Source organism: Camellia sinensis, chromosome 1 (genome assembly GCF_055761805.1).
Source record: "Camellia sinensis isolate YWXY chromosome 1, ASM5576180v1, whole genome shotgun sequence".
NCBI classification, from domain to species: Eukaryota; Viridiplantae; Streptophyta; class Magnoliopsida; order Ericales; family Theaceae; genus Camellia; species Camellia sinensis.
In genome coordinates, this window is record NC_138961.1 from 125,550,697 (window position 1) to 125,566,301 (window position 15,605).

The following is a 15,605-nucleotide window of genomic DNA, read 5'->3' on the forward strand; positions in this document are numbered from 1 at the left end:
AAGGATAAAATTGCCTTTTCAACCTAAATCCCTTTCCTATAAATTGAGAACATTTTCCCCATTCCCTACCCATATTTTCAACAGCAAAGGAGAGGGTGAGAGGAGGAGATTGTGAATTATAAGGAAGTGAAGAAGAAGAAGGAAGAAAAGTTGTTTTCTTGAGTTAATGTAAGAATCAGACCTCTCTCTTGTCTTCTCTAATTCTTTCACCCATCCCATTCTATGTCGAGTATGCTTTCTTGTGTTATATATTAATGGTAAATATGACTTTTGATGTGTATGCAAGTGTGGTATGAATTGGTGACATTGTCTTGCAATTTTGTTCAAAATATGCACTGCTGCAACTTCTCTATTTTAAAATGTATATCAAATTTATTTATTTATCAAATCTGAATTTAATATAGAATAGTTGGTGTGTTTAGAGCTTATAATAATTTTATTAGCCCCTCATTGTGTATTTTTAGGGCTTGGATATTTTGTTTAAAAATCTGGTCCTAAGACTCTGAAAAACAGTCCACTTCTTGCAATTTTATAAAATTTCAGAAAAATCATCTCATGTTGGTTCTTCTGTCAAAATTTAGAATTTTGAGTCCTCTTTCCAACATAATTTATTTAGGTGAAAATCTTCGAGTAGGTTGAGAGGAAAGCTAGTTTTCCTAAAGGGTGACAAATCTGGACAGGTTTTCGAACCGAGCTAGTAGATGAATTTCTGGCTATGCTGTGCAAATTTTGAAAATTGGAACTGAAAATAGACATGTTGTTTATTGTTTCTGTGCAATTTCAACCCCTAATATGACCTGGAAGTATTTTTCCCAAAGCATTCTTTTTAACTCTGCAGTTCTGAAAGTATTATGTTATTTGTTTCTAAGTACTTCAAAACATGCTTAATGTTGTTTGTTTGCTTTACCATACTTATGTATGATTATCATGGGCTATATTTCCTCTCTTATGTTGTCTCATGCTCTTTTATATTACCGAATGTGATGAACTTACTTATCAAAAGATCTAATAAACGGGAAATGATAAGGGGTTGGCAATGGGTGACGTTCACACTAGTGTTTCGGAATAATTTATACATATGAATAACATAAATTATGATGAGATTAATACCAAATAAGTTAAGTCTTGCACAAGCGGTCTAAACGAACCCCTAGGATGACACAGATGTATTCAGACTCTATGCGGTGATTTCAGGGTGTAAGCGAGGCCTTTGGTATGTGTAGAATGTAAACGAGCCCTAGGCACGATTTGGTATGATATGTGCAGGGTCTAAGCAACCCTAGGCACGATTTGGGTGTAAGCGAGCTCACTTGTTTGGCTGTCACTTTTGAAGTCCATTAGTGTCACTGGCCGGTAAATAATCGAGAGGTGGGCATAGGTGGTAAGGTCTGTAAAGCAGCAAAAGGGGAGTTCTGAATAGTCCGATGTCCAATCCTTATGGTTGGGTAGAAGCATATCTTTGGGGGATTCTAGATATCTAGCCTAACTACTAATTCACAGAACCTTATTGTAGTATTGTATGTTATGTTACCCGATTTGTTCTGTGTATGATTGATTGGTTGATAGAAGATATGGGAGTGTGTGTATTTTTATTGGGCATTTCAAGCTCATGACGTGTCATGCCAGGTGAGGAAGCAGTTTAAGATGGTGAAGGTTATCCCAAAGGCAATTAAGGTGAAGTGTTGGAGCCGTGGTTCACTTGAAGACTTAGACTACTAGTTGTTTTTTCTATGACTTTTGGCGTGACAATATTTTGTAATCCTATTGCGGAACACAAATGAATTAACTATGCTATTAACTCTTCTTATATGTGTATATTAAAATGTTTTGGTCATCTATTCTGTTTGAGTTGCATTTTACATTTTTTTTTTTTACAGTCATGAATTTTGGGGTGTGACAAATTTTCTTCTTCTTCTTGGGTTCTGCGGAAGGCAAGTTCAACCCCATTCCACCATTGTGGCTGATCTTGAAATTGTAATATAAGGCCTCGTTTGGCAAGTGGCTTTTTTAGCCAAAAAGTTAAAAAGTTACTAAAAAATCCAAAAAGTCAACAACCTATACCAAAAAGTCAAAGATTTTATTTTCTCTTTACTTTTTGCACTTCTTTTCATAAAAAGTCAAAAAGTCATCCCAAATATACTAGTTTTTTTTACATCATATTTTAACTAAAAAGCCAAAAAGTTACTAAAACAGCATGTTCTCAAACGAGGCCTAAGAAGCAATTTGTATATCTGGCCTTATGGTGAACATAGATAGCAATTTGGTATGCTATATTGATCTGGCCTTGCCTTTGACTAAAATTATCAGAGTTCTTGTAGCTCGGCTTAGCACTGCTTGCACCAGCAGGTAATGCAACAGAAGGGACTGCTTAACAGCTTTGCTCAATACAGCACACATCCCCTAGTCCATGAAATTCTGTCATTTTCATTTGTTTCAAAGAAATAAATTGATCATCACCAGTAATCATTGCACGAGCAAGCCCCTCCTTTGAAATGATGAAACCTGTTAGAATCCCTCAACACTATTTCTCTCCCTGTTGCTATTGATATGTACTTCATAGCAGTGTGGCAATCTCCACAGACGCGAAGATTCTTAAATACTCTGATGGGTTTCGATTTGGATGTACTTATAAGACCAAATGCCACAGCAATTTTCTCGCTGTGTTGGAACAAATATTGTTCCTTTTGTTTCTCCTCCACATCATGAAGAACAAAGTTTGTATTAGGGACATAACCCAACTCCTTTATCTTGAGAGACAGCTGATCTAGTTCTTCATATATTTCTCGTGCTTGCGGATGAGAAGTATCCCCTACATGGAAGTTGTACACCCTATTTTCTGTCTCTATCCAGCTACAGCCTGCTTCCTTTACCAAATTTCTCTCTTTCATGTTTTTTCTGATTCTTACCACTTCATCCCATTGACCTGATGAAGCATATAAGTTTGATAGTAAAATGTATGCTGCTGGATCATTAGGTTCCTGCTTAATAATCATCTTGGCGGCATGTTTCCCAACCTCTGTATTACCGTGAACTTGACAAGCTCCAAGCAATGTACGCCAAACCAAAGCATCAGCCATGAAAGGCATCGAGTTAATGAACTGAATGGCTTCTTCTAGGAAGCGTGATCGGCCTAATAAATCAACCATACATGCATAATGTTCCATTCTCGGGCTTATCCTGTGTTCTTTGTACATTGCATTGAAGTGCTTCCATCCCTCATTGATCATACCCACATGGCTACAAGCTGATAAAACAGCAATGTAGGTGACCTCATTTGGCTTTATGCCTGTCTTAAGCATTTCTTGGAACATCTTCAAAGCCCTTGTTGCAAATCCATGTTTTGCTAAACCCATGACAATAGATGTCCATGATATTACAGTATGATCTTCTATTTCAGAGAAAACTTGCAAAGCTGCTTCAATGTTTCCGCATTTAGAATACATAGAGATCAAAGAATTAGATATACATTGGTTTGACTTGAACCCTGCTTTCATTAACCGAGCATGGATTTGCTCACCCTTACCAACGGCACCTATGCTTGCAGCTCCACTCAAGAGACTAGCGAATGTGAAAGCATCAACCTCAATTCCTGTATCCTCAATTTCATTGAAGAGTTCAAAGGCTTCTTTGGAATCCAAATTCTTGGCATACCCATCAACAATTGTGTTGTAAGAAACCAAATTCTTCTCAAATAGAATATCAAAAGCTTTCCGGGCATCTTCCATCCTACCAGATCGAGCATACATACTAATAAGAGAATTTCCCACACAATTTACTGAAGCAAGACCATGTTTCACTGCGTTGGTGTAAATCTGTTCACCAGCTGCTGGATCAGAAAGATTTCCACATGCCTTTAGAAGGCTGGAAAATGTAAAATGATTAGGAACAACTTGACCATCGATCATTCTGCAATAGAGTTCAATGGCTTCCTTATCATGCCCTCCACTTTGCACATACCCTGTGATAGTTGCAGTCCAAGACATAACATTATGATTAGGCATCCGATCGAAAACCTTCCTCGAATTAACCATTGATCCATCTACTGCACACTTTACATACATGTCCACCAAACTACAGCCAACACAAACATCCAAAGTCAACCTAGACTTGACAACCAGAGAATGCAATTGCTGCCCAAGTGACAACAATTCCAACTCCGCACAGGCATTAATAGTACTACTAAAAGTAAACCGATCAGGTATAAAGCCACTAACTACCATATCAATGAACAACTCAACAGCATCCTTGGGCTGACCCAGCTGAGAATATCTAGTAATCATCAGAGTCCAAGTAACGGCATTTCTTTCACGCATTATATCAAACACTTTCTTTGCAGAACCCAAATCACCACAACCCTTCACAAACATATCAATCAATGCACACCCAATACACACATCAGACTCAAAATAGCCCGTCTTTATCACAAACCCAAAAATTATCTTCCCAATCCAAGCATTCTTGGAGTTCGAACACGCCTGCATCACGGCAGCGAGGCAAAATTGATTTGGATACTCTCCAAATTCAAGCATATCAAAGAAGGTAGATATAGACTGCGATTGCATACCATTATGAGCGAAGCAAGAGATCATCGCACTCCAAGAAACCAAGTCTCTATGCTCACCCATACCGTTAAAGATAGAATTAGCAGTTACCCAATCACCGGATTTGGAATACAAGGTGATGAGTGAGTTGAGTAGGACCGAGTCAGGGTCGAGTAGTGAGTGGGACAATTTGGAATGAACAAGCTTACCCAGATCAAATTGGCGCGTTCTGATGCAGGACTTGAGGAGGACAGAGTAGGTGACGAGGTCTGGGGAGAGTCCGTGTTGGGTCATGAGATCAAGGGTTGAGATTGCCTGGTGGAGGTGACCCTGATTGGCGAGACGGATCAGACGGTCCTTGAATGGTTCGAAATTGGGATGTTTCAGGGTTTGGGTGGATGGTGAGGAGGTGTTGTGGAGGGAAGGGTTTATGGTTAAGTTGGAAGGTGGAAGTAATTTGGGGGGAGATAGTAGAGAGAGAACGAACATTGCTCTTTCTTCAACGGTTTTCTACCCGAAATAGGATCCAAATTTGTTGACGAGAGGATTGGACAGTCGTGGTGCTGTGTTGATGAGTGCTGTGGGGGTGGAGGCGACAACCACTGTTTGTGTACGTCTATGCTCGAGTAAATTTGGTTATTTTGAGAATTTGGTTAAAAGTGAATTTTTTATTGTTTTTTAATTTTTTTTTTGAATATCATCGCTTTATTTTTATATGTTTTTTCAAAAAATAGTTTAAAAAATTAAAAATTCAACTTTTAATCAATTTCTTAAAATAAGTCAAAATTATATATATTTTTTATGAATTTATATAAATGGTTTTATAAAAGTACGTAATTTGAATATAAATTTACTGATTATGTAAATTTATTTGTGTTTAACTTATAAAATTTTGTGAGATAACTTATAACAATTCATAAAAATTTAGTTAATTTTGTAATAAAATTATATACGGCGCACAGAGAATTTTCTCTAATAAATATATCATTATCTAACTGTGTTGTATTTGTGGTTGTATGTAACATTATTATTAGTAGTTTTCATATTTTGACTATTATGTTATTTTAGTTCTTATAAATTTAATTGAGTCAATTTTGATGTTGAATTTATTATTTTAGCTCAATTTAATTCAATTGATTACAATTTTTAATTTTTTTTTGATAAAAAACACACGCATAAGCGACACATGTCATATTTTTATTTTTAAATTGTAAACTTGTTCAACTTAGCTCCGTTTGGCAAGAGTTTTTTTTGGCTATTTTAGCCACAAAAGACAAATAGGCTATTTTAGCTACAACAAATAAAACATCAAATCCAACCCATAATCATTACACTCTCCTCTCACAAAAAAAGCAAAAAAAGTCAAAAAGTCAAAAAACCCTTCCTAAACCAAGCTTTTTAGCCTAGGCTAAAATAGCCAAAAAAGTCAAAAAGCCAACCCACTTCCCAAACCGAGGGAGGCTTCATAAGTTAACATTAACCAGCTTAGTTACTATTTTTTTTTTCTTCAAAAATCCTAATTAGCATAATCAATTAGATAAATTGATATAAAATTTAAAATTACAAGTTAAAATTAAACTAATTAAAATTATAGGGACTAAAATGAAAAAAATTGGATAAATTGCAAAAATTATTGATGTAATTTGCCCGAAGAAACAAGAATTATTCACTCAATAATTTATAGCTTTGTATTGATTAGGGACACTATGCAAAATAATGTTAATGCTACCTTCTATACTTACTTCGTTTTTTTTTTTTTTTTTAATCACCTGATGGAGTTAGCAATATATTAGTGTGATTTACAATTAACTTATGTGTAGGGAGGGAATAAGGCAGGTTTGGGACGCCCCACCCTTCTCCATATCATATCTTATTTTATTATTTGCGAGTGGCTTCTCATGTTGGGACTAAAACTGGACCAAACAATCCAATCAACAGGATAGTGACACATTAGCACATATAGCAATCAAAGGTTGAGATTCGGCTGCATATGTGGAGCCGTAACTCTTATACAGAATAACATCGTTTTGTACTAACGGAGGATCACAAACTAACGTTGAGGGCTTTTCATCGTCATCTTCTGGTGAGACTTCTCATCTTCGTGCTCAAAAGCAATAGGTGATTTTTTTTTTCTCGAAATTTTCAAGAAATTTCATCTTCGTGCTAAAAAATGATAGTGATTGTTTTTCCTGAAATTTTTTCTCCACATCAAAAATCTTCGTTCGTAAAAAACGAATGGATGAATCAATGTGTGCAGAAGGTTTTGAACCTCCATGGATGAGAAATTTGTTGGGACCAAACAGGTGATCTGTATTCTCTCTCTCTCAATAGCTAGTGTTTTGGGAGTATATATGTTCATAATATACATACACACACCTATATATATATATATATATATTGTATATCTATGGCCTTTTTTTTTTCTTTACCAGATGTTCACATGGTTTAGATAATTCTTGTGAATGTACCTATATAAAATAACTTCTATACTTCTAGGACCAATTTATAATTTTTTCTAATCAATTTGATAAGTGTAAATTTTTATTTAGAAAATATCATATGCATTTATGTTCTCAATTATGTGTTCACTAGAAATTATACAAAAAGAACTTGGTGAGGTTATATTGCTCTGAATGATTTCATGATATTATTTAGTCTGTTGTTGAAAATTGAAATAGGGATGCCAATCCAAACCTCAATATGCCAGATTACAAACCCCAAATAGGTTTGGAGTTTGATTCATTGGATGATGCAAAAAAAAAAAAAAAAAAAAAAAAAAAAATTACAATGAGTTCGAAAGGATTATTGGTTTCAGTGTTCGAATTGAATACTCTAACTCATGCAAAAAAAAAAAAAAAAAAAACAAAGGGGATCACTTCTAGAAGGTTTGTTTGTTTGAAAGAAGGGTTCCGACGTGAAGACAATAGGGATATCAAAACTAAAAAGCCGCATCAAGAGACAAGAACTGATTGCAAGGCACTTATGACAGTGGCATTGAATAAAAAGAGCCAAAAATATGAGGTTATTAATTTTTTTGATGATCACAATCACCCACTTCATATTCAAGAATGCATCCATTTGATGCCTTCGCAATGAAAAACTACAGAAGCTCAAGCAATTGAAGCTGATTTGGCAGAGGCCTCTGGGATTAGATTACGATCATCGTTTAAGCTTGCATTTTCGGCAAACATGTGGAAGGGAATGTCTTGGTTTTACCCGCCAAGACTTGAAAGACTATCTTTGGACCAAACGACAACAAGACTTGAAGTTTGGGGAAGCTGGAAGTTTATTGGTGTATTTTGCGGACAAATCAATGAAAGATTCTTCATTTCACTTTAATATACAATTAGACGTTGAAGAACAAATTACTAATATCTTTTGGGTTGATCCGAAAATGATAATTGACTATAGTGTGTTTGGGGATTTTGTTAGTTTTGACACAACATCCAGAACCTGTAAGGATTATCGTTTGTTAGCAGTTTTTTGGGGGTTTAACAATTATAGATAATGTGTTATATTTGGAGTTGCACTTCTTTATGATGAAACTGCTACCTCGTTTGAATGGTTATTTAGGAGCTTCTCTATGTCAGGAAAGAAACAGAAAACATTTTTCACCGATCAAGACTCTGCTATGGCAAAGGCTATTTCATTGGTTATGCTTGACACATTCCATAGAATATGCACGTGGCATATCAAGCAAAATGCAATTAAGCACTTGGGAAGCAAATATGTAGGTGATCATGGTGGGATTGGTGTTGAGCTTGGTAAATTCATTTACAATTATGAGGATGAGGAAAGCTTTTGCATTGCTTGGGAAGATATGCTTGATAGATTTGATGTTCATGATAATAGTTGGTTGTCTACTATATATGGGGTGATGGAAAAATGGGCAAAGCCCTATGTTATGACAGTTTGGTCTACTTGGGTTGATACTACGTAGGTAAGTGAAAGCTTCAATGCCAAACTTTGTAATTTTTGCAATCGGACTTAGGAATAGTGCATTTCTTTAAGCATTTTGAAAGGCTTGTTGATGATATTAACCACATATTGTTAGAATATGAATATGCTTCTCGTCAAAAGTTGTCGAGAATTGGATTACCTGTTCCCATGTTGATTACTGTAGGAGATTTTTACACAAACCAGATTTTGAACTATTCAAGATAGAATATTAGAATAGCTTGTGTACTTTTGCATAGAAACAAGATGAAAGTAACCTTTCACATGACTATATGGTCAAGATACCTTATGAGCCTATAGTTTGTAAAGTGAAAGCCAACCCACAAGGCCCTCAAGTGTCATGCACTTGTCAATTGTTTGAGAGATGTGGAATTTTGTGTTCCCATGCTTTGAAAGGCCTTGACATGATAAACATCAAAGAGATACCAAAATCTTACTTGTTGAAGAGATGGGCAAAAAAAGCCAAAGATGGATTGGTGCAAGAAAATAGTAGGTGTGTAGCTAAACAAGTTGTGGTTGATTTGGATATGAATGCTCGTTATAGAATGTTGTGCTTGAGTTTGATTAAGTTGGGTTGTCGTGCGGCTGAAAGTAAAGAAACTACATGCATGCTTATGAAAAATTCTATTGAAATGGCAAAAAAAGATTGATGATGTCTTAAGAAAACAAGCTAGTGTGAATGAAAAAGAAAATGAAGCCATGCACCTTGATGCCCACAAAAATCAAGTGAAAAGGTTGCAAAAGAAAATCAATCTCATAACCCACATGTCTTTAAAGCAAAGGGGTTAAAGAAAAAGGAGGGTTTGGGGAAGGGTATATTGAAAAAAGGCCTAAAAGTTTGGTTGAATTGCAACCCATAGTAAAGAAAAGTAGATGCAAAATGGAATCTCAATCAACCCCTCAATTGTCTATTATAGATTGTACAGTACAGGTTGAAGATTATTTTCTGTTTATAAATATTTTCTTTCTTAATCATACACTTCTTATTGATTTTATATAAATTTTCATAATATAGGATAATATGCCTCTTTATGTGCCTGTGTTCCAAGATAAGAACATGGATCCAAGTCCTCTCTATCCACAGGGTGTCGAGATGCCCAATTCCATGTCATGGATGATCCCAGAAACACCTCAAGCTTGGAACCATCTTGCATTCACTCAATTGTTATAGGTGAAAATGAGTTCTACTGAAGTTTAATTATTTGGTTTTATACAACTTATATTATTCATGTCAAGACTGCATAGATTTGATTTGTTTTTTGACACATTACTTTCTTTTTTGACGTAGGAGTCCTTGCTTTGTCCTTCAATTGAAGATTCTAAAGGATCCTCAAGTGCACAATATAGTAAATTTATCGGACTTCAGTGAAACTAGTTTAGTCAATTTTTGCAAAAGAAACTTTTTGACAGTGGCCTTTTTTGAGATCTTAGACAACAACAAAGTGTACACAGCTTCCAGCATACTTGTTATTTACAGTGGCCTTTTGCTCTTGGTTATGTTTTTCATGTGTTTTTTATGTTGATTATGGGGAAGGTTGTTGATAGCAAAGAATTATTTTTGCAAGTAAATATCAGCAACGATATTTTTGCAGAATTGGGGATAACAACAATTTGTAATTATGTATAGATGGAGGAGATGCCTAACTCTCTTTTTTCAGTTGTTACTGCTGAAACAAAATTTTCTTTGTAATTGGTTTTTGGACTCATGGCCACCATCAAAAAGGGGAGGGGAGGGGAATAATTTGTACCTGGCTTTTTCATTAACATAGTTGAGCAAGCACCACATTGTATATATTATACAAAAAAAAAAAAAAAAAAAAATGAATCTTTACATAAAAGAAAAGAAAAAACAAGAAAATCATAGAGATTTAGAACTTTTATTCACATAATTGTATTTCACTCCTCCAAAGCTAATTATTAGTTATATATACAATCCAATTGGTGCCTCTCAATAGTCCCTTGTCAAAACCCTTTGTGCTCAAAATTGTTTACTAGGATCCTTTCTTCCATGGTTTACCATGGGCAGAGATTCCCCCGAACTTGCAAAACAAATTATAATCAGTGAACTCTAAACCCAAAACATAAAAATAAATCATTTTTTCCTCTAATATTTTCTAAATAGAAGTTACAATTCTTATCAAATTGATTGGAAATATCATAAATTAATCCCAAAAGTATCAAAAGTTATTATATAGGTACATTCACAAGAGTTATCTAAACCATGTGAACATCTAAAAAAAATAAAATTCAAAAAAATAAAATTTGACAATAGATATACAACACACACACGCACACACACACACACACACACACACACACATATGGTCTTGCAAAACTAGCTATTGAGAGAGTGAGAGAGAGAGAGAGAGAAAGAGAGAGAGAGTGCAGATCACATGATTGGTCTCGACAAATCTCGCATCCATGGATGTTCAAAACCTTATGTACCCATTGATTCATCCATTCCTTTTTTGCGAAAGAGAATTTTTGGTAAGGAAAAGACAAAGTTTCAGAGAAAAAGAAAACAATTGTACCCATTGATTCATCAATTCGTCTTTTGCAAGAGAAAATTTTTGGTGAGGAGATAGAGTTTCAGAGATAAATCACACTAGATTTTGAGAAGTTAGGAAGGAGATAATGATGCAATGCAAATTTGCTTAGCTAGTGTGACGTTAGTTTGTGATCCTTCATTGGTACAAAACGATGTTTTGTGTAAGAGTTAGGACTCTACATGTGTGGCTAAATCTTAGCTTTTGGTTGCTATATCTGCTGATGTGTTACAATCCTATTGATTGTTCTATTTGGTCCAGTTTTAGCCCCAACATGAGAGAAGCCACTCCCTATTATTTAATATGTTAGTTTAGGTGATATTTGATAATATAATTCTATATTTAAAATTGAATATATTAAGTGAAAAGTAATTAAGGTTATTTTATAATTATAATTGATATTACTTAAAATTTTAAATGATTCTTAAAATGTATGTTAAATTTTTTTTTTTAAAAAAATTAAGTGATAGAAAACCTACTTAATTCCAATTGAATTTATGAATACTTAAACAGGCGTGTTGACATACATGATTATAACTTCACCACTGCCATCATCACCATCACGACTTCTACTACTACCATTGTCACCACCACCACCACTCCAACTACTGCCACTATCACCATCGCCACCATCACCATTACACCACCACTATAGCTACCACCCCCGCCGTCACCCCTTTATTACTATCACCACTCCTATTACTGCCATGGCAACCACCACTATCATGCCACCACTCTAACTATTGTCACTACCACTGCCAGTACTGCCATTGCCATTACCATTTTTACCTCCACTACATTACCTTTCCACATTTACCATAACCATTATGTCTTTTACTTACACCACCATTGCTATTGCCATTGCCATTGTTGTCGCCACCAATACAATATAAAAATGAAAAAATTGCAAAAAATAGAAAGTCGATGAAATAATTGCTAAAGAAAGAAAATCAAACCAAAGTCAACCAAACACATGGAAAAAAATTGTAAAATGATGAAGAAAGTTACACTTTTATCCCAATTGTTTTTTGCCCTAATCATTCTTTCTTTCCTCTTTCTTTTCTATACTCTACTTATAGAGATCCAGGCTTAGACCCGATCCGTTTATTGCTTTTGAATTCGGGAAACCATATTCGTGATGGTCGTTCTTTTCTCTTCATCTTTGGTTTTGGCTTCAGGGGTTGACACCGCCCTTGTTGGGGTCGCCACTGCCCGCTTGTCTTTATTTTGTCAAGCTCCAAGGGTCGACACCAATGCTAGAAGGGTCGACACCATCTTGCTGCTATGTTCTTGGAATAACTATTGAAATTTAGGGTCGAAACCAGCCTTGGTGGTATTGACACTTGTCTTTTGTTATTAGCCTCAAGGGTCGACACCAGTATGGGAAGGATCGACCTTTGTATACAGCAGAATCTGGATTTGCTTGCTGAAATTTAGTGCCGACACTAGTCTGGGAGGTGTCGACACCTTGCCTGCTGCCAAACATAAGTGTCTCGGCTTTTCTTCTTGAGGGTCGACACCACTGTTGTAGGGGTCAACCCCAGTGACTCCTTTTTTAGATTTTTGTTCGGTTAGGCTCTACTTTTTTGGGATTTTTGGCTTGTTTCTTTCATTTAACCTTGGAGCTACTATGCTAGTAATACTTAGTCACTATAAATAGACCCAAAGTCCCTTTTTTGATGGGTTGTTTTCTCTTTTCCCTCTCACTCGTAACTCTCTTTCTTTTTCTCTTAACTTTCACTTTTTCTTACCCAAATCCTTATATCTAACTCACCTAGAGGTATCTTCTCACCTTGATCCTTTGAGATAAAGTGTAGATCGTGTCAAGAACTTTCTTTTGATCTAAGTAGCTTGTGATTTCGTTGACGTGGAATTTTTTTGAGTTCTTCTCTTCTATCTTCTAAGCTTGAGGTAGGGAATTCTATACTCTTCTATAATTTTTAACTTGGTTATTTGTTGATTGTGTAAATAATGTTGGGATTTGGAAGATTTTAGACAAACCTAGGGTTTTGGTTTAAAATCAAGAGAGGGGTTTTCAAATAAAGGTGTTGAAAATGGTTAGGGGTATAGATATGTGGATGTGTTGGGTTAAACTTGTTGATTTTGACACATGGGTTGGGTTTGGGAGAAAATGGGGTTTTGCCCTAAAACGTTTCAAATAATTATTTTGTATGAATAATGAAATTGGTATAAGAAATGTGAAATTAGATAGATATGTATGTAAATGGTAGAGTTGGATATTTGTTATCTCTCATCTATGGAAATTTGGATAGTTTATCTATTTTGGAGATTGTATATTTGTTTAGAAATATCTGTTTTCGACTATTGGTAGAGGATAGCTATGATTGTTGTAGAAATTGCATGAGGATTAGGTGAATTAAAATTAATCCCTTATCGGTTATCATTGAATATGACTGTGTTTTTAATACAATGTATATGTATGATGTTTAAGAGGAGAAATGAGATGTACTCCATTTTTGGGAGGAGAAAGGGAATGGACTCCATTGAATTAAGTTGGCTTGTGTGTCCAGGGTAAAAGTCCCGAAAACTGCACGTACATATATGGGTGCCGATTCCCGCAGACGAAATTTCCGTAAAATGGAAAATTGAAGTATTTATGTAATGATTGTATTGGTTAGAGAACTACTGAGTTGTAACCTCAGTTGGGTCGTCTGGGTAAAAGTGGATTTAACTCATGGATTGAGGTGAAATGAATTGTCACGAAATGAATTAAGAATAAAATGCCTTGAGATATAAAACTTGGCATATTATAATCTTGTAACAATACGAATGATTGTGTCATAGGCATTGTATATGCATATCATACTTATATCTTTGTTAAGATTTATATATTGTGATAGATTGTTTCTACTGGGCTTTAGCTCACCCTACTTGGGAAAAACCATTTTCAGGTGCTGGTGATATGCCTCCACCAAGGATTTAGCTTGGGAGGATTGTGGAGCTGAGAGCTCACTTTTGTTCATTTTGTATTTATCTTTTTATACAAGCCTATTTCTTAATTGTATTGAGCTTCTGACTCATTTTGTTGTAACCAAGCACAGTCTTGGAAAGATGTAAGCTATTAGGGCATATGAATATCTGTTTAGCTGTCATTTCCAATTACCTCTTGTAACACATGCCATAGATTCAAGATGAACGATTTATGAATGTATATCGCATGTGTCACCTTTTGTATATCAACTGTGATTAATGAAAGCGTCTTGTTTTATTTATATCACATTGTACTAGTGTTTGGAGTTGGTTTATTGTGATTATTTTGGGATGTTACAACTTAGTATCAGGGCGTACCAGATTTTAATATTTTGGGTACGTGGAAAGTGGTTAGTACCACAATGGGTTTGTCTCGCTTGATAGAGACTTTAGTATAAACGATGTGTGCTTATAGGATAACATGCTTATGTGATTATATGGGTATGAGATTTAATTTCTAAGATGTTGATTGAGTCTACGGGTTTTTGAAGTCCTATTAGAGGAGCAATTGATCATTACTGTTTCTAATTGGAACTCAGGCAATGCCGCGGGATGGTCATTATCCGAGAATGAAATTCATGTGTTTACGTGACTATGTGCTTATATGGAGTGAATTATTATTGTCCACTGCTTTAGGACGCGAGTGAGTTAGCTTCGGCACATTTGTAAATGTGCTAATCTATTGTGTTACCTTCATTAGGATGTTAGGAAGTGGACGTGGTGGTGTTAGGCGTGGTAGGCCTATGAGGCATGAGGTGCCTTTACCGGATGAAATTCCGGCACAAGAAGAAGGTGTTGGTCAACAGGCCATGGGCGCCTTGGCCCGTGAAATGGTCGGAGCGTTGCGGGAGCCTATGGACATTCTCAGAGCTAAGAATCAAGTCCAGGCCCAAGTAGTTGAGGTAGGGTTGTCTTTCTTGAAGCGAGAGTTTTTCAGGTCGAATCCGGATGAGTTTGTGGGTGATCCCAAGCAGCCACTGAAGGCAGATGACTGGCTAGAGCAAATAGTGAAAACATTTGAGATGCTTGGCATCGAGGATGACTAGTTACGAGTGACCTTGGCATCCTTCCAGCTGAAGGGAGATGCAGGTTAGTGGTGGAAGTATGTGCATTGGCACATTGGGATGACTTGGGAGGCTTTTGTCAATGCCTTCCAGGACAAGTTTCTACCTCCCACAGTTAGGGAGAAGTTGAAAGACCAGTTCTCCAAGTTGGTGCAGTTGAACACTTCGGTGGCCGAGTTTGAGGCCACATTTACTAGCTTATCGAGGTTTACAACAGAACTCATGGTGACTGAGGAGCGTCGTTGTCTAGAGTTCGAGAAGAGATTTAGGATTGGGCTAATGTTCAAGGTGGCCGAGTCGATGATTAGAGATTATGGATGCCTTGTGGAGGCGGCGGCTCATCTTGAGACCACGATACCGTTGGAGGAGAAGAGGGTTAGGGGCTCTAAAAGGAGTTAAGATGTTCAATGGGACAGTAAAAGATAGAAGGGTCCTAACCCATAACAATCCCAGGGAGCGTAGTTGAGGTCCACTTTTCTAGTGTCGAGTTCAGGTTTTGAGAGAGG

General features: G+C 36.1%; 1 protein-coding gene and 1 long non-coding RNA gene across 2 annotated transcripts; one reads left to right on the plus strand and one right to left on the minus strand.

The window, feature by feature from the left end:
• Nucleotides 1–67: 67 nt before the first annotated feature.
• On the plus strand, nucleotides 68–1,834 carry LOC145797210 (uncharacterized). Its single transcript, XR_014338456.1, has 2 exons — nucleotides 68–168; nucleotides 1,627–1,834. It is a non-coding gene; the product is annotated as an uncharacterized LOC145797210 (long non-coding RNA).
• Nucleotides 1,835–2,058: 224 nt separating this feature from the next.
• LOC114257273 (pentatricopeptide repeat-containing protein At3g49170, chloroplastic) lies at nucleotides 2,059–5,167 on the minus strand. The gene has a single exon (XM_028197037.2). The coding sequence runs from the start codon at nucleotides 5,028–5,030 to the stop codon at nucleotides 2,454–2,456; it is 2,577 nt and encodes an 858-aa protein (XP_028052838.2). The 5' UTR covers nucleotides 5,031–5,167; the 3' UTR covers nucleotides 2,059–2,453.
• Between the last annotated feature and the right edge of the window lie 10,438 nt (nucleotides 5,168–15,605).